General features: G+C 48.7%; 8 protein-coding genes across 8 annotated transcripts; 5 read left to right on the top strand and 3 right to left on the bottom strand.

Annotated features, from left to right (window-relative positions):
• Position 1: 1 nt before the first annotated feature.
• On the bottom strand, positions 2–1,005 carry N7517_006883 (uncharacterized protein; the record flags this gene model as incomplete). Its single annotated transcript, XM_056724613.1, has 3 exons — positions 2–647; positions 719–831; positions 943–1,005. The coding sequence occupies 3 exons, from the start codon at positions 1,003–1,005 to the stop codon at positions 2–4; spliced, it is 822 nt and encodes a 273-aa protein (XP_056580863.1).
• Positions 1,006–1,268: 263 nt separating this feature from the next.
• Positions 1,269–1,911, top strand: N7517_006882 (uncharacterized protein; the record flags this gene model as incomplete). The annotated part of the gene is made up of 3 exons (XM_056724612.1): positions 1,269–1,278; positions 1,433–1,765; positions 1,859–1,911. The coding sequence occupies 3 exons, from the start codon at positions 1,269–1,271 to the stop codon at positions 1,909–1,911; spliced, it is 396 nt and encodes a 131-aa protein (XP_056580862.1).
• An 807-nt stretch (positions 1,912–2,718) lies between these two features.
• Positions 2,719–4,891, top strand: N7517_006881 (uncharacterized protein; the record flags this gene model as incomplete). The annotated part of the gene is made up of 3 exons (XM_056724611.1): positions 2,719–2,750; positions 2,922–3,259; positions 3,354–4,891. The coding sequence occupies 3 exons, from the start codon at positions 2,719–2,721 to the stop codon at positions 4,889–4,891; spliced, it is 1,908 nt and encodes a 635-aa protein (XP_056580861.1).
• A 2,097-nt stretch (positions 4,892–6,988) lies between these two features.
• On the bottom strand, positions 6,989–8,021 carry gldB (putative glycerol dehydrogenase (GldB); the record flags this gene model as incomplete). Its single annotated transcript, XM_056724610.1, has 2 exons — positions 6,989–7,558; positions 7,614–8,021. The coding sequence occupies 2 exons, from the start codon at positions 8,019–8,021 to the stop codon at positions 6,989–6,991; spliced, it is 978 nt and encodes a 325-aa protein (XP_056580860.1).
• A 1,015-nt stretch (positions 8,022–9,036) lies between these two features.
• Positions 9,037–10,491, top strand: N7517_006879 (phosphatidyl synthase; the record flags this gene model as incomplete). Its single annotated transcript, XM_056724609.1, has 1 exon — positions 9,037–10,491. One exon carries the CDS (start codon positions 9,037–9,039, stop codon positions 10,489–10,491), a length of 1,455 nt encoding a protein of 484 aa, XP_056580859.1.
• A 1,333-nt stretch (positions 10,492–11,824) lies between these two features.
• N7517_006878 (uncharacterized protein) lies at positions 11,825–12,232 on the bottom strand (the record flags this gene model as incomplete). Its single annotated transcript, XM_056724608.1, has 1 exon — positions 11,825–12,232. The coding sequence occupies one exon, from the start codon at positions 12,230–12,232 to the stop codon at positions 11,825–11,827; it is 408 nt and encodes a 135-aa protein (XP_056580858.1).
• A 2,439-nt stretch (positions 12,233–14,671) lies between these two features.
• Positions 14,672–16,122, top strand: N7517_006877 (SET domain-containing protein; the record flags this gene model as incomplete). The annotated part of the gene is made up of 2 exons (XM_056724607.1): positions 14,672–15,046; positions 15,100–16,122. The coding sequence occupies 2 exons, from the start codon at positions 14,672–14,674 to the stop codon at positions 16,120–16,122; spliced, it is 1,398 nt and encodes a 465-aa protein (XP_056580857.1).
• A 2,526-nt stretch (positions 16,123–18,648) lies between these two features.
• On the top strand, positions 18,649–20,669 carry N7517_006876 (Leucine Rich Repeat domain protein; the record flags this gene model as incomplete). Its single annotated transcript, XM_056724606.1, has 2 exons — positions 18,649–18,829; positions 18,886–20,669. The coding sequence occupies 2 exons, from the start codon at positions 18,649–18,651 to the stop codon at positions 20,667–20,669; spliced, it is 1,965 nt and encodes a 654-aa protein (XP_056580856.1).
• Between the last annotated feature and the right edge of the window lie 583 nt (positions 20,670–21,252).

Genomic DNA, 21,252 nt, shown 5'->3' with positions numbered 1-21,252 from the left:
ATTAGCCTGTTCGAGCACCTCTGTTGAAATTGAAGCCACCCCTTCCACTTGCATCAGGGCCTCGAGGACTGCGCACTGGCTGCTGTGGAGCCTGAGAGTCGGAACCGCTTCGCTCAACTTGCGGACGGCCACCTCTTTGTAGGGAGGGTGCATTTGACTTAGCCGCAGTGGAGGGATCGTAGAGATGCTTGGATTTGCTCGAGGTCGACGAGGAATCTCTCTTCTGATGATCTCTTCCGCCACCACGTCCTTTGCCTCTCCCTCTGCCCTCGCCTGTAGAGGTTTGACGAGGCGGGGTCGTACTGCCGGGCGACGAGGTACCCGAAGCTGTAGCAGATGGGCTTCCAAACAGACGTTCGCGTACTTCTTCGTACTTCCGTTGCTTCTCCTCCCGGTTCTTCAGTGCAATAGCATGGCGCTCCTCAGGTGTTGGCTGTGGCGGCTTGGTGTCATCGTCCGAGTCATCGTCATCATCTAGTCCGAGTCGGCCAAGTCCAGCCGCCGCGGCAGTAATTGTTCTCGAGGATGATGAATGTCTTGTCACAAGCTGAGGTTTCCGACTCAATAGTGTAACCGCGGGCTTGAAGTCTTGCTTAAGGGGGACATCGGCGCGCGCTTCGACGAAGTGGAATGTTTCTGTGGATTCGCTGCAACCCAGTTCAGTCTCTTGAACAACCCACATAAATGCGATAGGAGCTAGGTGGCGATTGCAACTTACGCTTCAGCCCATAGCTGGCGATTGAACTCTGCCTGTTCCGCTCTGCGTTGCGCCTTGGTCACCTTGGATGAGACTTTCTTCTCGGACGGCGGGGTAGATTTGGAGTCGAGTGTCTGTGAGCGATGACCATCAGCATGCCATTCATAGCTTGCAAGCATTGAGTAGACTTAAAGGGCAGACTAGTGTCTGTCTCAAATGTCATATAGTCCTCTGGTATTACATACATCTGCTTGGTTCTCCCATGAATCTTCCCAGGCATCGGGAACTGCACCGGAGTTTGCGCTCATTGCACACGGAATGACAGAGCAGGATTGAGAATAGAGAGGGATATCAAAAACAAATCTAATGAAAATATGTAGCCTAATAACAAAGGCTAATAGTTCGTATGTTCATGTAGTATATAGCTGGGGAAGAAAGAAGAAGAAAATTCATGCGAGACGGGGCCACCGCCTGTCGACCGTTGATCTCTCTCCACTCCCCGCTTGAAGTTTGAGAACTTTTGAAACTACAAATTCGTCCATCTAAACCATTTGACAATTCCCGATTAACAATGGCGATTGGTAGGTTTTCCTTATTTCCTCAAAGCTATACGATGTAGCCGAGAGAACACAGTGGGCCCGGCGATATCGATAGCGCTCCACATATGCACCCGCCTCTTCTTCCTTGCTACAAACAACAAACCCGGAGTTACATCCATTAACAAACACCTACTAGACCCCAAAGACCCAGACGGCGACTCTACAATGACCTCCTCTGTCGACTCCATCCGCCCCGACGACGGTACTAGAACCGGCGCCCGCACTCCGACCGGCACCAATCAAGCTTCCTCGGCTGGCGTTGACGTATCGGAGCTTTCCCCTCCCGGCTCCCAGACAAAGCAAGAGGTTGACGCCTCTGTTGGTGATATTGGGACTGCACTGGAACACAGTGGAGGACAGCCTGCGGAGAAGACGTTTGAGTCGAATGTTGCGGCGTGGAAGAGCAAACGTGCTCAAGAGGATTACCAGCGCGCTATGGAGTATATCGTTGATAAAGATTTCAAGCTAGGTATGTGGCTTTCTATATCTATCTGGTTTTGCTTGGGCTGTGTTCCTTCCATGGGTGTCTCTGTAGTGTGCTGACTGGCTGCCTTGTGTTCAGATGAATTCGGGGACCCTTTTGATGAACGTGACTTGGCGGAGAAGTTGCTATGAGTCTTTGCATTTTCGGAAACCGTCTGCCATCTGAGCAGTATAAGATATGAATAATGAGATACGACTTGATTCTTAAGCTTGCGGTTCTTTGGATACATATAGTCTACGATGATTTGACAGTCTTTACTCACCCGTTGGGGATATTTGTAGGCGGAACTGCTTCAATTCAGTGCCCCACAGTGTAGAAGAAAGCTACTCTGGGCTCATTCCATGCTACCTGGAAGCATCATGACTTGATACCATTGTAGATGGCTTTGCCAGAAAGACATTAAACGTCAGATATTTAGGGATATAGGTCTGTGAGACGCAAAAAACTCTCTGAGTCATTATATGATTCCAACCTGCTTTCTTTCGTGGGTTTTCCTCCATGGAAGTTTGCAGCATGGCTAGCAGATTGCCAGTACGTTCGTTGGCCAGGATATATAGTCGAGATATAGAGCAAATTTTTCACTTATTGATCTATGGCAATGATTGTAATTGAATTAGTAGACATCACGCGACTTCCAAGGTTCCAATGAGATTCTATACTTCGTGATCGCCATGTCCAAGACTCTCCCATGCGGTCGTTGGCAGGGCAACGGGTCAAAGGGCATCAAAGCAAAACCACAACGGCCCGCTTCACTTTCGCATCCATCACGACAAACCGACATTTTACTGAGGGGCACACGCTCAGTTGCATCCTTTGATTTACATATTTTTTTCTTGCATTATATTAGATAAATTGGGTTACTTGGTTCATCTAAGCTACTCATACCTCGCTAAATCGAATTCCAACGGCTTTGACACATTCCACGCTTGTCAATAAACATGGAGAACCACCCTCCCTCGCCGCAAGCATGGTATGTCAACTCTTTCTTTCTTTCTTTGGATCCAATATTTGTTTCCTTTGTATCAAAAGCATCATTTGTGCCTGTCAGGGGTTTGGTCTCCTGGCTTCCCCTCTTTCCCCCTTTGCGTTGAGACACAACGCCACATAGACTTCAACTAACACAAACTGTCTAACGCGCCAGCAGCTCTGCCAACCCTCCGACTGAAAGTTCCTTCAGTTTTACGCCTATCAAAGCCCTGAGCGCCTTGCCGCGACTGTGGGATCGCAAACCTTCGACGCCTGTCCGGGCCGGAGACAAGACACGAAAGCTGTGGAAGCGCATTCGCTTTCCGTTTACTGGCATGAATACGGCGACAGAAGCCCAGACCTCGGGGATCGGCGCCTCTAAAAACTCGGATTATCAGCGCGGCGTGAAACGCCAGTGTGTTGACCCCGGGGCAGACCAGGAGACCGAGGCTGAGCAACGTGGCCGGTCTTTCCTGGAGACTAAATGGGAGATGCAGGCGTCTCGGAAAAGACGTAAGTACCCTTCTATATCATGCGAGCCGTGTACATCACGCATTGCATCCTGCGTTCCCGCATTGAGAAAGACCTTTCATCTAATAATTTGCAGGCAAGCTGCCCGAATTCAATTTCAACATCCATGAAGATGGCTCCAATGAGGTGTTTGGTTTCACTGCGAACCAGCCCGAGGGCACGCCCAAACATGTTGGCGATGTTATGGCCACCGATCCAGCATCCGATGCAAAGACAGTGCAGGATCTACAGTCTAGACCATCCAGCCAAGACGCGCCTACTGTGATCGACAAAGCAGGAGAGAACAAGACCACTGTAGTGTCCACCACAGAGTCCGTGCAAGACCTGACGCAAGAGCAGGAGATCAAGCTGGTACGATCGGCACTGCGAAGCTCCTTGGATGGAGAGGATGCAGAGCTGCTCAACGACTTCCTATTCAGAGCAAATGCGAAGCGGGCCGCCAAGGCCACGCATCCTGAAGATGCGAAATCAACGGAAACGTCTTCCAGCCCGGGGGAGTCACCAGAAGTTGAATGCTCAACACCGCCATCACGCCGTGTGTTAGTGGAACTGACAACCAATTCACCTTCACCTGTCAAGCTGCAAATCTCACCTAGCAAATATGACGTCAAGCGTGGTGCCGATGATCAGGAGGATATCATCCCCAAAGAGATCAAGGAAGAACAAGCTCCTGCAAGCCCTGCATATCGCCGAAGCACCCGTGCCAAGGGCTCGAGCACCCCTAACATGCGCAACACTATCTCACTTCGCCGAGCCAAAGGGACAGAATTCGTATTTCTACAGCGGACTGAGACCCAGCAGGTGGCCATGGCCACCAAGCGCAATACCCGGTTCAACAAGGGCAAATCTGTAACTCCCATGGTCGCCCTAGAAGCTCTGGCTCAACAGTCGAGCGAGGAAGAGCTTCAGCTGGAAAACTCACAGAATGAGGGCTCAGTTCACAAGGACACTAACTTCCGTGGGCTGACCAAACCGCGAAAGCATGTGTCGTGGAATGAGGAGCGTATGGCCGAGTATGAAGAGTACAGAGAACCAATATACGACCAGGAAGATGAAGAGGAGGGTGACCGATGCACGAATGACGTGGGCGCAACGCCTCGCCCGCGACCAGAAAGCAAGCGTTCGGCGAAGAAAGCAGAGTCCGGCCATCGCAGCAGTCGTAGCCAAACGCAAAAGGCAGATGATAGTGCCGATAGTGGGGTCACCGAGAGCGGTCCAACCGCCCCGATTACTGCACCTGCTACTGTAACCCCACGCTCACGCCGGGTGAGGCGTTTGGGTGACTCGGGTATCTTGGGGTCTGGTACTCCAGTTAAGGCTGGAAGTCGCAGCACAAGCAAGCCTCCTGCAGCCTCGGCAGCCTCGGCGGACGCCGTGGCTGCTGCCCCCTCCACACCTACCAAGGGCCGCCGCAAGCTTGCACCCAAATCGCCTATCTCGTCCAGGCTTCCCGCACGAGCCTCCAAGGGTGCCAATACCACTGCGGATCAGGCTTTCGTCAGTGGTATTCCTACTCGCAGCTCAAAAAGCACAGATGACGGAGACCGACAGAGTATGCTTCAAATGAGCGCAGGGTGCACGCCCACGGCTCGGCGCGTTCGGTCGAGATCTTGATTGTCACCAAATATGCTGCGATTCTCATTGCATTATACGACTCTTATGCCCTGCGTCTTTGGTCCTTCTATACCCTCCCATTCTGACACTCTTTATTTATCCGAGTTGCTCGTGCTTTAAGATACCAATTTCTCATTTTTCTTTCATGTATACATTAATGAATTTGAAACTTTTTCACTTCATCTTGATCAAGATAAGATCTGTAGCTGCACGGTTCACCTGCCCTATGCAGAGTGACGTCTGTGCCGTTGCGCCACGCTGCCCCTCCAAGCCTCGGGAATTGTTGGAGAGGCATTCCAATCTTGGAAGGTTTTCCCGTTCTCATTCTCTGACTTCCTTCGGGTTGAAACGAATATTTGCGCGCTCTTAGCTTATGCACCTAACCGCATTGATAAGCTCTAGGCTCTACCCGTGGACAATATTGCAGCGGTGCACGTCTGTTCCGTTGATCCTTCATGCAGTGGCTTGCATATGTTTTTTTTTTTTTTTTTCAAATGAGTTGCCTCCAATTGTACCTTCCAATCATACAATGGATATATTGGTGGCTGCCAAGGTTGTTCCTCGTACTGATAGCTGATACATGCTGATCTCATTGTTTTGATATTTGCAAAAGGCCCAGAGCAAGTCTGCAAGTTGACTGCGCTGGGGTTTGCGTCTTTCATACAGGTATATTGTAGATGCAGTTGTATCTCATATGATATCCCACCACGCAGCGACTACGTATGTTGTACTATGAGTATGTCCAATATGGATACTCAATCAGCCTGCACCACCCCAACCGTGCAGTCCAATAATGCAGTATTCGTATACTATAGATGCCATAGATGCCATAAACACCCACGACCCTCCTTATTATAGGCCAGGAAACAGGTTATCAAACTTTGATGCAATCCCCCGAAGTCCCTCCCCTATCGGCTCAATCGGGATTCCCGATCTCACTCGGCATCGTAGAACCCGAAGCAAAAGTCTCAAATAAAAAGTCAAAGTGTTTCATTACCAAAGAAATGAGGCATTAAATCCCAACATACAAAGTAACTGAATCCCGTCACTGATCGGCCGAATGGAAAAACATTGAACAGTATACTGTTACAATACATAGGGTAAACCAATAGCGAATAAAAACTCACGCGCTAAGCAACATTCAATGAAATGTACACAAATCACAAAGACCAATGTGCTCTGACCACCCAATCAAAGACTCATTACCTTATTCGGCATGTCGGTGTTAGACATCGGTATCTCATCCCATTTCTAGATATTCCATAACCAAATACACATCCGACATCTCCCGGATAGAAGAGTAGTCATCAACGCTAAGACCCAATGCGGTAAGCGCGCGAGAACGCTAAGCCCCTTGAGTGGCGCAGCGGTTTCCGAGAGCCACAAGTCAACGCGAGATGACATCGTCCGCAGGGCTCGGAGCACACTGCTCCTGTACTATCCGCTTAGAGTATTTTTTGAACCTTGGAAACTCATTGTAGTATACAAATTATGTATACAACGGTTGTATGTACATCTATAGCCGCTTTAGTAATACTATATTCCGACTAAGGTGTTAGCTTGTCAGGCACAGTGTAACCCTACGGGTTGTCCTCGGGTGCTTCTTTTTTTTACCTTATTTTTTCTTCTCGTTTGAGGGATTTGCTTTGCTCATTGGTCGAGGATGTTAGGTACAATGTTACAACCGAAAGGGTCTTTTGCAAATTTTGCGAGTTTCCCTTTTCGATTGTCTTATATTACTATTATTCTCTTAAAATTAGGTGTAATCTTATTCTAGGTTGGTTTAGTTTTGATTCGTCTCGTTCATTGGATGTAAACATTGTTGATAGGTGGATCCTGGCGGGGGTTTGGACGGAATGAAAGGCTGTGGCAGCCGGTGTGTGAGATTGGGTGTTTAGTGTCAAGTCAAAAGCGGCTCAAAACATCCCGAGTATAGTAGGTTGAACAATTTACGGTACAGCTGAAACAGAGAGTGAGATCAATGGTATGTCCAATTCATCTAACAGGGTTCGTAGTCCGTTCATTTAATCATTTCCACCCAAATTCCCCGTTTTGGGGTATTATTTTCGTCTTTCTGTAAATTTATCAAGACAAAATCTAAAGGGAGAGACCCTTAGCAGAATCTTCGGGCCAGACATCGTAGCCGAAGGTATCCTTCATGTTGACGAAGCGGCAGTGACGGCCCTTGGCCACCTCATTGACAGCCGCGAAGTCGGCATCGCTGAGCTCGATGCTCTTGAAGTTGGACTCGATGCGCTTGGGGTTGGAGCTCTTGGGGAGGACACTGTAACCACGACGCAGACCCCAGGCAATCAGAACCTGGGCGAGGGTGTTGCCGCCCTTCTCGGCAACGGCGTTCAGGGTCTTGTTCTCGCTGACCCGCTCGCCCGTTGTGGGGACCTGGTTCTGCGAGCCCAAAGGCGAGTAGGCCTGGGGGAGAATGTTGTGGGCGAAGCAGTACTGCACCAACTCATCGTTGGGCAGGAAGGGGTGAATCTCAACCTGGTTGACCATGGGTTGGACCTTGGCGAACTTGGCCATCGCCTCAAGTTGGGGGATGGTCCAGTTGGACACACCAATGGCTCTAGCCTTGCCATCGGCATACAGCTTCTCCATGGCGCGCCACGTCTCCTCGTGGTTCTCGGTCAATTCCTTGAGGATCACGTACTATAACGTGTTAGTTAGGAGCTCGTGTGCTCATTGCGGGGTAAGCTTCTCTTACCTTTCCATCGGGTCCAATCTTGGGCTTCTCCTGACCATCCTTCTCAGCAGCAATGGGCCAATGGACAAGGAAAAGGTCAACGTAGTCGAGCTTCAGACGCTCGAGAGAGTTGTTGATGGACCAGAGGACGTCATCGTAACGGTGCAGGTGGTTCCAGACCTTGGTGGTCACGAAGATGTCTGAACGCTTGACGGAGGGGTTGGCCTTGAGGAAATCACGGATTCCATCACCGACCTCATCCTCATTGAGGTAGAACCAGGCACAGTCAAGGTGACGGTAGCCTGTGTTGAGGGCAGCAGTGACGGCGGCGTAAGTCTCGCCCTTGGAGCCCTCGCTGGCGAAGGTACCAAAACCAACGGCAGGGATTTTCACCCCGTTGTTCAATGTGAAAGTCTTTCCAGATGACATGATTGCAATGTTGAGTAGTTAGAAAACAGAAGGAGGAAAGGAGCTGTTGGAAGTAGAAGATAGAAGAGTGGGGGAAGCTTAGGGAGCGATGACGATGCCGGAAGTGGGGTGGAGGGGTTGGAGGGGTAGAACCTTGGAATTAGATAATTTTGTTTAAATTTATTTTTCAATTGAATTTTGAATTGTATGCAATAATATATATTTGTATATACATATTGAGATATTGCAACTTAGCCTTACTTTCCTTTTCTATATGTCGATCAGGAACCCTGTAATTGAAGATCATCCCCTGACAAAATGAAAAGAAAATAGAATATATAATAAAAATGAAGTGAAATATGTAAGAAAAGAAAATAATTTAAAATGAATAATTAAAAAAATAAAGCAAAATTACCACTGGTAATTTTCAAACCTCCCATGACATCACCAACGAAGTTTTGAGCGTTTGACCTGATCGTCATCGGCTCCATCGATCTCATGTCGGGTCCACGGGCGAACTGCGCTCCAGTCCAATCGTCCGTCCGTCTCAGGCCCTTCCTACCCACTCGGCGTGCTGCGTTGCTTCATAGCAAGTCTGGTCCTATCCAATCAAGACCTTTCTGATTCAATTTCGGCGGGAAGGAGAACGTCCCGTGTACTGGGTACATGGCGAGACACTGTATCAGCCACAATGACGCAGGTACCCTATACAAGCCTGTCTCAATTGCAAGAAACGGTCCACCCTATATCTTGCCAAATGATGACGATAATTCCTAGGGATGATACCCGGTGAGTGGATCCCTCGTAACCTCAATGGCAAAATACCAATTTCGTTTGTCCCCATTGAGTCCGGTATCAGATATGGCTTCTATATATACTCTCATCAAATCCCTCCTTTACCATCTTGCTTCCTTATCAGTCACTTTTCATTCTCCTTTTCTCACTTCAAATCTTTCTAGAGTCCTGAATCCAGTGACTCCCTAGTAGAAGCTTACCCCACCCTTCTACTTCCGCCCCTCCATTTAATACCTTCATCATGCCTCGCTTCGAGGACTCTGACTTCGCGGTCGACCCGGCTGCCCAGGATCCCCGCGCACAGGATCCCCACGCTACTCTCTCTCCCCGGGAGCGTCAGGCTTCTGGCCTCACCATCCCCGCGGCCGGCGGCAACACCGTCGAGATCCCCGCCACCCGCAGTGCTATCAGTGATGCCGCTCAATTCATGCACAACCTGAGCTTGTCTCCCTCCATGAAGGACCGCCGGGGCTCGCGTAACTCCTTCGGCACTTCGCTCCCTATCCCCCGCTCCCCTCGCATGTCCCGCCTCTCATCTGTGCAGCGCGGTGCTCCTTCAGTCTCCCGGGACATCTTGGCCTCCCAGGTTCAGGATATTAACAAGGAAAAGACTGCCAAGGCCAAGAACATGGCCTTCGCTTTCGACATCGATGGTGTGCTGGCACACGGTAACCACGCCATTGAGGAGGCCAAGGTCGCCCTCAAGATGCTCAACGGCGACAACGAGCTGGGCATCCGCATCCCCCACATTCTCCTCACCAACGGTGGTGGTAAGACCGAGGAGGCTCGCTGTGCTCAGCTCTCTGAAATCCTCGAGCAGCCTATCTCCACCGATCAGTTCATTCAATCGCACACTCCCATGCAGGCCTTGGCTGAGTACTACGATACCGTTCTGGTCCTTGGTGGTGAAGGCTTCAAGATCCGTGAGGTTGCCGAGAACTACGGTTTCAAGACCGTCGTTCACCCCAAGGATCTCCTCGCCTGGGACCCCACCATCTCTCCCTGGGCCACTCTTACCGATGCCGAGCGCGCCGAGGCCAAGCCCCGCGACTTCTCCCAGATGAAGTTCGACGCCATCATGGTCTTCGCCGATTCCCGTGACTACCAGACCGATTTCCAGGTCATTATGGATCTCCTGCTCGCCGAGGACGGCAAGCTCATGACCAAGGCCAAGGATCCTGTCGCCACCCGCATCCCCATCTACTTCTCCCAGGGTGATCTTCTCATGCCCACCGATCACAAGGGTCTCCCCCGTCTCACCCAGGGTGCCTTCCGTATCTCCGTTGAGGCACAGTACAAGACCCTCACCGGTGTCGACCTTGAGCGTGTGGTTTACGGTAAGCCCGAGCGTGCTACCTACACCTACGCCGACGAGGTGTTGAAGTCCTGGATGGAGGAGCTCCACGGCGTCTCCCGTCTGCCCGAGAACGTCTACATGGTTGGTGACAACCCCGCCTCCGATATTATCGGTGGAAACATGTACGGCTGGAACACTTGCTTGGTCCGCACTGGTGTCTTCCAGGGCAAGGAGGGCGAGAACGACCCCAACAGCCCTGCCAACTTCGGTGTCTTCAACAACGTCCTCGAGGCCGTCAAGGCTGCCGTCGCTAAGGAGCTCGGCGCCGACTTCAAGCTCAAGTGGAACCCCAAGGTCAACCCCGTCACTCACGGCGAGGGTGCCTCCGCTATTGAGTAAAAAAATGATTGATTGGTCACCCCCGATCTTTTCACGCTGAAACGAAACTCGAAAAACATGTGATACTGGGCTTGAGAAGGTTTTCTTCCGTGGCGTTTTTGTTTTTTTTTTCCCTATCATGTCATTTCATAGACTTCTTTTCTTTCCATTTTCCACTTGATGCATGTGGCCCTTAAATTTTGGCCTTTTTTGAAATTCTGGGTTCTGGGCTCTAGGACTTCTGATATCCTTTCGGTTTGGATTATCAAATTGAGAAAAGATTGAGATTTACTTCCTACTTTTTTACAATATGGATGGTCAGTGGTTTCGAATTTTTTCCCCTTTAGACTAGATTCCTTCTACATCTGCGCCATGACGCGAAGATGCTTTTTGTTTTTTACACATTTCCGCATGCAGCTATATCCCCCAACATATCAATACCATACCATGCAAATTTCATCAATGTCATCAATCCCTGAATAAGTTCCCTGTAATTTTCTCTTTAATGTAATCTTCGTATTTCAAGGTTCGATTGTTCCAGAAATTCACTAAAAGGGCAACTTTGGAATCATTGACGACATAGTGATGTATCATCCCCTATCATTAGAGCTCTACGGCGTTTCTATTATTTTCTTATGTATACCTAGGTAGTAAAGCATAGCTCTATCCATGGATTCGTATGAATATACTTTAAGAATTGAATTTTACACCGCATAAAAACCAGCCATTGTTAAATACGGTATATTTACACAGCATATATATCAAAAATCCACATCGGGTTTCTACATTTCCACGCCTAGACCATGTTTCGGGAAAGCCAGGAACTAGAAGTAAAAAAATGCAAAGAAATTCTTTCTCGTCAAGCCACAAGACATACATAGTATGTAACCATCAAGTGGCAAACAACTCTACCCGACATCTCCCAAGACACGCACGCTATGAGTCGGGTAGGTACACATTTCTAGATCACATGTTCTACTCCGGGCTTCTAGACCACAGCGTTTGTGCGGGTATGCATGTCTTGGCCCGGCGACGAGGTACCGGGTCGGGATTGTTGTCTCGGGACTATTGTCTCGGGTTCTGCGTTTGCGCTGGTTGAGTTGTTATCCGGGGAAGTAGGGCAAGTTGCAACACCGTCCACCCATACATTGCACTCATCTTTGCCTTTTGATCTCCACTCTCATGATTTCGTATTAGCTCACTGTGGTCCGTATCGTTCGATAGTTATGAGCCCGGTTGTCTAGGACCTAATTTGATCTGACTTTCACTGGGATGGAGTAAACATTAAACATCGGTATGATTGACCCAAATTTGACCTACTATCAAATTGAAACATTTATTGTCATTATCGAAGTTAAATAATGCCGAGAATAATTTGCATAGTAAGCACCTCGAATGCTATCTGGATAAAACACTTCTTCAGATGAAGTTCAATCAGCCACAAAAACTGAGGCACGCCGAAACCCTTCAATGCACTACTAAATGCAGCAAGTCCTGTAGGGGCCTTTTCTCCTCCAAGCAGCTCTGCAATTGTTGATCCACGTTCCTTTGTCGGAGAAGGAATGGTTGTTTCCAATTTGTCCGGTAAAAGGCTTGCTTCGGTCAATATGAGAGTAATAGACGCTGGGAGTAATCCGAATAACAGGAATGCAAGCATGATGATCACTGCAAGAATCTCGGCACCGGCGCGCTTGCTTGTGGATATCGGCATTTCCTCGGAAGAAACCATTGACCCTTGCATTAGACTCTGGACCTCGTTCATCAAGGCTTGACATATCCCGTAGGTGAAACTGGGGACTGCTAAGTGTATCCATTTCCGTTGGGGTGCATTTTTCAAAGAAGAGAGTCGAGGTGGATGCGCTGAGATAGTAGCACAAGTCCAGATCAAATGAAGTTTGCATAAGAGAGCAGAGGAGCAGGCGTATGCAAGTGGTATCAGCAATTCATGTCCGAAAATTGTAGCTTCCAAGCAAACTCTGATCGCATAATGGGTAACCTGATAAACAATAGCCATCACAAATGCATAAGAGAATGTGTCAAGACCCTGTGTACCGTATATGAGACGTATGGCCTGGTAGATGGACCTGAAAGTCAGAGGTCTTTTGTTGTTTCCTCTTTCTTGATCCGAGAAAGACCCATCCTTTCGAGCAATCTCAAGGATCAAAAATGTCGTTACTGCATGGCCAAGAAGATAACGAAACTTGTTAAAAATCAATTAGAATCAGGTAATTCAACAAGAAGGAAGAGGGCCACCTGTGCAGAGCAATGCTTACTAGGCCGGACATGAAAAGCTGACTAGAAATGAGAGCGAAGGAGAAAAATGTGAACTCTTTGTGTACAGTTGTGGGAAGAAAAATATCATCGACTTGGCTTAGCAGATTTCCATCTCCTCCTGGGCTGATCAGAATGTTTAAGACCCGCGAGGGTAAAGTTGCGAACACGAGCTGACTCGAAGTCAGAACCATTCCGAATTCTATTCGAATTGTAGCGAGATTCACAGAAGGCGAAGAGAGTACGGGGGGTCTCAGAATGTATGTAGATGGGCATTCAAGAGGAAAGGGAAAAGGAAAGTGCTGGACAAGACTTCAGACCACACCTTCCAAGGTTGCCTAGGTACCCCTAATGCTTATAGATAATGATAGCCTCACAATATTTCTCCGGGATACATATTCTCATTAGCTAAATCAATGTTGATTATAGCATGTAATAAGAGCATTGGAACCAATCATTTTTTCAGGCTAGGGATTCAGAATCTGAATCTTGATCAGACAAGCTTCTGACTTTTTAATGCTGCCCAATAATAGCCACTAATATCAAAAGAAGCCCTGCCAGGAAAGGCTTAGAAGCCAAACATTACTCCTTACGGAATATGGAGTAAGATTAACACTGCTGCCTAATGTGGCTTGCTCTCTCACGAGACTCTCATCGAGATCACTACCACCCAGCTTGCTAAACTTTCTCGATGCTACCAGTCCAAACACTATCGATACTATATAGCGCACCTTGATGATGCCTCCTCCACAGACTGAGCAGGACAGCAGCAATAAAGCTTAGGACATATTCTGCGTCTTCTCGGGGCGACACGAATTGCATTGACGCTAGTCGGGGAATAAGGGTATTTCCGGCACTAAGAGCGCCTTGTTATGCATGTTTCTCCCAGAATTGAGAGCTTCGGATAACAGAGGAACATTTTCTATGGAGAGCACCTGTCCACGATGGTGAATTAGTATAAGCTCATTCGGCAAACGCCCGTACTTCCGTTTCTCTCCGCATTGAGGCTGGTAGAAACGGATGTCAAGGGAGCAAGGCCAAATATAAAAGGCTCCATGCGAGCCCATCTATAGCGGCGAGGACAAAAAAAAGGACACGGGGACAACCTGTCCTTGATCAGCCAGTCAATTCTCTCATTGTGGCCCCCTTCTTCCCATACAATTATTCTCCTCTACAACACGATTGGACATAATTGCCCTAAAACAATCCTCAAGAGACGTTCAATCTTTACTTGAGCGATTGCTCTGTTAGCCATTGGCGCACAATGTTAGCAATTCAGCTATAAAGATAGCGTTATAGCTCTAGCACACGAAAACGCGGCCACTGATATCTCTTCCGAGGGAGAGCTATGACCCAACGTCACCAGGTTTGCTGTAGATGAACTTTCACACATTCAAAACGACCTGAAATCACACTTTGGACAACATCGAGACGCTCACTACCATCACCAGCCTCGCACAAGTCGCGGCGAAGAGAGGTTAGTGGAGAGACATTGTGTTCTTGCACAGTGCCTTCGAGACGAATGGCTATATTGAGCACCTCAAGCTCGAATTACTTGCCTGAAGTTTTTGATGGTCTTAAATTGGGGACAAACGCTCTAGGCAAACGCTCAAAGCAACCGCCGTGGTCGGTATATATATGTATGTTTTAAGGATACTGGCTTTGAAGTACCTTTTATATGTGTGCACCATATGAATGGTACCCATCGAATATTGGCCTAACATTTAGCAGGGGTGGTGGACAGCGCATTGGGCTGGGTACTGCCTTCCTTTTCAGGATGCCACCAGCTATATAACTAGCCAACAGAAACATCAGTTCTTCTCCTCTCCTCTCTTACGCCTAGATCTTTACACTCAACCATCTGCCTTCAGAAGTAGGTTCTCTGTTATCTCGTCGTACTTCTCTTTCATCAAAGATTTTACCAATAACTATGGGTGTCTACACGGGCTTTGACATGGTTCCACGCCTATCACAAGTGCTGGTAGACAAACACAATTGGGAAAGATTCTTGAGCTGCATCAGAGAGCGTTACCAAAACGACGATCAAGTCGAAGTGAGGCCTAACTACATTGCGTTCAAGTCCGACCCAAACCTGCTGCTTCCATTTGAATGTCACAAGTTCTTGCGTTTTGGCGCAACGATCTCGAATGAGGACTCCGGTGGGTTGAAGAACTACATCGATACTGTTAGCCGGGTAGCCGGTGCCTGGTTCGGATCGAGAGCTTATTGCTGGGATGAGAGCTCAGGGATACCGGGTCACTATAGCTGGGACGACGTGAAACGCTCGATTAGATCGTACGAGCAGGTACGATATTTTGAGAATGTTGTGATTCACTACCGCTCTCTGACCTATACCAGATCGACGAACCGAAAATACCTGCCACCTTAGCCGGATTTATGGTCAGTGCCAATCCAATCAGTAAGCTCAATCCACTTTACGAAATACAACCAGTGCCGGGGAAGGGACAAGGCCTCGTCGCACGCTTCAACATTGTGAAAGGACAATTGATAATTTCAGAGAAGCCGTTGTTCACAACCTCCAACGTTACAAGTGCAATCACGATGGAAAAACAAATTGCGATAGAACTGCGAAAGCTACCAAAGGACGCTCAACGCCAGTTTCTTTCCTTGCATAACAACTTCCCGGGAAAGCAGCCGTTCAGTGGCATTGTCCGAACAAACGCTCTACCATGCGGCGCTGAATCTTCCATTGGAGGCATCTATCCTACCATCTCGCGGATCAACCACAGCTGTCTGCCTAACGCACATAACAGCTGGGATAGTGCTTCGGGACATGAAAATATCTATGCCGTTCGATTCATTAGGGCGGGAGATGAGGTCACTATCCCATACGACCATGGGGGTCCCTCAGACGAGCGACGTAGTCATCTAAAGGATGCATTCGGCTTCGATTGTGATTGTCGCACCTGCTCAAGACAACCGGAGGAGCTACAGCAGAGTGACGAGCGCCGGCGCCAGATCCAGCTCCTTGACGCCGCGATTGGTAATGGGTCCCGGGTGCTGCAAACCCCCAAGGGCTGCCTCAAAGACTGTCAGGCCCTTCTCCAAATCCTTGAGGAAGAGTATGAAGGTAGTCCAGGTGCTCATCTTACAAGGCTTTACTATGATGCATTCCAGATCAGCATCGTGCACGGCGACCAAGCGCGAGCTAGAGCTTTTGCAGAGCGGTCATACAAAGCAAGAGTGGCTGCTGAGGGAGAGAACAACCCGGAAACAAAAAGGATCCAGAGGCTGATGGAAGATCCAACAAGACATAACAGTTTTGGATTGTCAATGAAATGGAAGAGTTTGAAGGACCAGGTGCCTCGGGAGTTAGGTTCGGATGAGTTTGAGAAGTGGTTGTGGAGACAGGGCAAATAGACGAGGGTACATCAAGTGGCATTGTTCTATCTGCCAAAGCGAGGATGTTGTTGAGTAGCTACAAGTGAAAAGGACTTTGAGAATACGTGATTGGAAACGGCCCTTGGTTGCGCAGAAGAGTTTAGATAGTTGATTAGTACTGGGATGTTATCCATAGTTGAGCTCAGCTCATGGATGTTTACTCAAAGCCCTTATTACCGTTATGGCAAGCGCATCCCGAGATATTCCCAATCTCTTCTCACAGCTGCATCATCTTCGGGTATTGTTTTCGCTTTACCGGTGTTTCCCTGGGTTGTCTTGAGCCCCACAGTTTTCTTGCGCGCGATAGCAATATACCCGCTTGCTTTGTGTATATTTTCCTCGTAACTCGTTGAAGCACTTTTTTTCATAGCTTTGCCCCGAATTTACGTGGAGCTAGCGATCCATTCTTGACCCACACGGCCCCCATGGGCCCCGCGGCCCGGATTCCAGCCTGGGGTAATGCGGTGATCAAAGCGAAAGCTAGATTTTCTTCGAGCAGGCCATGGTCAGCATATGTTCAAGTAGTTTGTGAAAAGAAGGTAAATTCGCGGAAGGGATGCCATTGGTTTCACACAATGACATTGTTTTTTTTTTCCATTCAGTATCCACATAGGTTTCAACATTCCCATGAATGGGGTGTCAGCATAATAGGAAACGCTTTGAAAAACGTTCATCAAGGAAGGAGGGTTCAAGATTCTTGCAACGCGATATTCAAAAACAAAACCAGGGGGATTGAGCTCACATTTCAAGGTAATCGGACCATTTGGCTATAATCTGGTAACATTCTTTGCTGAAAAGAGCTTGTTAAGGCATAGAGGACAATATTGGGAATTGGTTTAAGAGAACCTAAAAGTAGAAGGAGAGAAGGAGTAAGACCAAGACCTCCTTGTTTAGGCGAGCAATGCGGGGAGGCCTTGGCGGCAGACGTAATTCCGCGGAAGTAGCAAACTCCGATGCTGTGCTTCGGCCAAATTTCAAAGCTCAAGAGAGAGATGTGACTCGAATGACGCCAGCAACACCCTATCAAACCTTTGGGACTGGACTGGGTTGCATTGCTCTCAGGTTGTTCAGCTGCAGCGCGAGAACTAAGCCTTTGCCAACCCTCGGGACCTGGCCAGTACCAAAGATGCAGTGCTAGTCAGCAACCCGGGGACTTCAGGTCAGGACAAGAATGCACCGGGGGCAGAATCCGAAAGATTCCCATTGTTTTTCAATTTTCAATTTTTTTTTTTCAGGCAGGGGAGGTGTACATATTTAATAAGAGAAACGATGGGCTTGGCATTGACGATCAACTGCATAACCGTGGATCACCTGTCTTGGCTCATAAGAGACAAGCAAAGTCGGTGAGAGTAATAAGGAGAGATAGGTATGGAATAGTATCATCCGAATGGTAGACGCTAGTTGAGCTCCATCGGAAGTCCGGGAAGTTTTTAATTGACATGGATATGTACGGAGTACAGATCAGCCAATTTCAAGGAGTATCAGGTGGTAACTTGGGGTTATTATTAGGTAATAGCGCGTCTATCCCCGCATGATCAGCTTAAAAACAGAGGCGAATGGCTGAATTGGCCAAGTAATAATGCTGCATGGGGCAAATTGTTAGGTAACTACTAGAATTCTGGGGTATTCAAAGCGGATGCATCGGATTAAGATCTGCTGACCTGTCACTTTTCAATATTGGGGAAAGGTTTGGATTATGTCATAAAATTGAATATCCATAACTAACGAGTTACTTGCCTCGGAGTATACTTTACCTATTTACTTCCAAGGTTATAATTTTGGATTAAATTCAATTATATCTTATCAAGTAATTATCTCTCCTTTTCCTAATACGGCGAGTGACGCCATTTTCCGCATGCGAAAAAAAAGTAAATGGGGTCTGCAGGGGTAGCTTGGGGAACTAACACGAACTTAATCAGTCTAGTTGTCATATAAGGAAGTATAAAGTATGTTAGACGTTTGTACTCATATAATTCTACATTTACTCATTTTCAATTACTCTTTTTTCATCTTTAGAGAAAATAAAAATAAAACATTTGCAACATATACAGATCCGCCACCGTAATCAATCAGTTCCCCGTTTAAGAAAAAAAAAATTAAGAAAGTTCGCCCCATGTGGCCATGACCCATGGTGCTTTTTCTTACATTTTTTGAACCTTCAACTTTTCACTTCTTTACAAAAAACTTCCAAAAGTCTCACTAGTTGAATCCTTTCAAAGTTCCAGCGAATCCCATCGGAAACCATTACCTACAAAGTTGTGCAACGACGGTCCGTTTCCGTGACTAACAGCTTCGCTTTTTTTTTTTCCCCCGCCGCCCCTCTGAGAGCCCTAAACTTCCCAAACACTCTTGAGGGTTGGTTTTTCTTTTCTTTTCTTTTTTCAAATCTGAAGCTTTCTCATTTTTAAATTTCGGTAGACTTGTTTTATATTTTGCTCCAAGGTACTTCTCCGACTAGTCACTGTACAATTAGGGCCCTTTATAGAGGGCCTCATCCTCTTCATCATGGCCTCCGTTACTGCTTCGCAACCCAAGCCGGCATTCCCCCGACTTTCTTCAATTCCCTGTGGTGATCACTTCCACTCACGCGAGTCCTCTCCCTCGCCCTGCAGCACCCCCGATGGGTCTAGGTCCAGCAGCCAGCGTCGCCCCTCATTCGGTTCAATCAAAGAAGATACAGAGGACGGTACGTACCGACCATGTGCGAATCCAGGCTAGAGGCTGACGTGATCGGCAATCTAGGAATTGCGCAATCATTCGTGGACACCCAGCAAGCCCCATCTCCCCAAGAGCCAGATCAAGAGCGCAGGGTCGAGCGCCCCAGCCCGATGCAACAGGCCCCGGACTTCTGCTGTCCTTGCGGTGGATTCCTGGGGTGGAAGCAGATTCGATTGGGCGGGAAGAGTTTGAGCCGCAGTTACAGCGATCTCCGTGGACTCGGAAATCTACAAGCAAAGGGCTGGGCATGGGAAGCCCAGGAACCCGAACCCATGCAGCTTCTCCAACCCAAGGTCCCCGAGATGGAGGTTTTGCAGACCCCTCCCGGTACATCGCCTTTGGAGAAGCTGCCCCCGGGGTTCTTGGTAAGTCGCACCTGCCATTATTGTTTCTCATGTGCTAACCTGGCGGTAGATCAAATCATCTCTAACCTTGCCGTCGATCTTCCACCGAATGGCTACGCCCCCCGCAACGTGGATTTGGTCTCATGCCTGCTTACATCCCACACGTTGCACGCGGCTACTTTGGGTGTCTTGTATAGGAACATGACTTTCCCGCACTCCATCATCTTCTCCAAGGCCCTTAATCATATGTCGCAGTATCCGGCGTTGGGGACATTGGTGCGCCGTCTGGACTTCTCCCACTTCACCTCCGTCGGTCTGGGTCGCACTAAGCAGATGAACGCCGAAATCCAGAACCTCACCTCCAAGACCCTCTTGAAGTGCTTGGAACTTCTCCCCAACTTGAAGGAATGCCTGCTGCAGGAACACCTGGAAGGCGATATCAGTGTGGAAATCATTCGGAAGCTCTTGATGGGGCTGCCGAACTTGCGCGCCGTGGATTTCTGCGGTTGCTCGACTCAAGCATTCTCCGGGGGTTTCCAGGAGGCCTTGGTCGGTGGACCTGCGCTGCCCATGACCATGCCCAACCTGAAACGCCTCTCGCTCCACGAATGCAGCGCTATCCCCGCTCCCATGTTCGACTACCTCCTCCCGCGATTGGTCAATTTGACGCACCTCGACCTTACCCACACTCAAGTCAACGATTCAGCTCTCGTCGCCATCCCCGAGACTGCCCGGATCTCGCATTTGAGCTTGTCCCGATGCACGCGCCTCCGTCCGTGCGCCCTAGTTCAATTCCTCACCACCCACCCGTCGGTCAATGAGTCTCTCGTTTATTTGAACCTGTTGACAGACCCGACGCGCTTCCGTCTTCTGGAAGAGACCGATGTGTCAGCTCTGCTGCCTAAGCTTCCCGATACCCTACGTTCCCTCAACCTCGGCGGAGCAAAGATCACATCGGATCATGTACCATACTTGGTGCCCATGACCAAGTACTTGGAGGAACTGGGTCTCAGCTCTGCGGATCTCTCAGTCGCGGACGTGAACGCCTTCTTCGGTCGCTACCGCAACCCAGCCACGGGAGTCGAAATCGATGCCCCCAGCACTCTCTGCTATCTCGATCTTGCCAAGGTGCCGCAGATGACCATCGGAGCCATCTTCAACACCAGCGCTTGTTCCTTGCTTTCGAACCAAAGCTACCCCTTGCAGGTCGTTGAGTTCAGTGACAAGATCATCACACCGCTGCGTGAGCGTGCCAAGACTCAGCGCGCATCCGTTGGCTGGACTGTGCGAGACCTCGGCCGTCGTGGCTGGTACGTTCGCGAACCATCCTCCATGCCCAACGAACCCTCCGATGATGGCGCTCGCTATTGGAAGATGGGTGCGCGCTGGTGGGGTATGCGCAAGATCCCCATGGCCGTCGGCGAGGTCGGCGGCCTCTACGGCCACTACATGTTCAAAAAATGATCTACTATGAGCGTTCTGTTCTCACAAAAAAAGCGTTTTCGCTGGATCTTTCTATCACTTTTGCTGATACCCTTGATTTGATATCCTTCATTTTCACGGTTTGCGTTTCATTGGAGGGGCTTTGCTTTTTTATTGCTTTTATTTTTGACGGTCATGAATGATGATATCCGGTCTATGCATGGCGGCGCGCAACATGGTTTACGAATTTCGGTATTCTGGCTCCTGGCTTCGGGTTCGTGCTCTCGGTCGCGTTTTGTCTTTTGGTTTTGCATAGCATCTGAGATCTCTTCAGCGGTGTCTGGCTTTTTCTTTTTTGAACTCTCATATCACTGGCGTTGCTGTATCTATCTGGATTTTACTACTCTGCTCATCAATAGTCTCTACTTCATTTCTTATAAGCTGTTTCGTAAACACTTGGTGTAGCATTGTGCCTCATCACGAAAGTGTCTCCCCCAAATAGGAAACTACCTGGCGACAAACTTAACAGGTTTCGCCCTCTCTTCCTCATCACCTCTCTGTTCATCAACTCCCTCTCTCTCTCATATTCTGGAATCTTCCCCTTATCCAACTCTTGCTTTCCCAG

Source organism: Penicillium concentricum, assembly GCF_028827145.1.
Source record: "Penicillium concentricum strain IBT 3081 chromosome Unknown utg000002l_segment0_segment0, whole genome shotgun sequence".
Lineage (NCBI taxonomy): Eukaryota > Fungi > Ascomycota > Eurotiomycetes > Eurotiales > Aspergillaceae > Penicillium > Penicillium concentricum.
Note: the sequence above shows the minus strand (reverse complement) of the source record. Positions and strands in the feature narration are given on the sequence as shown.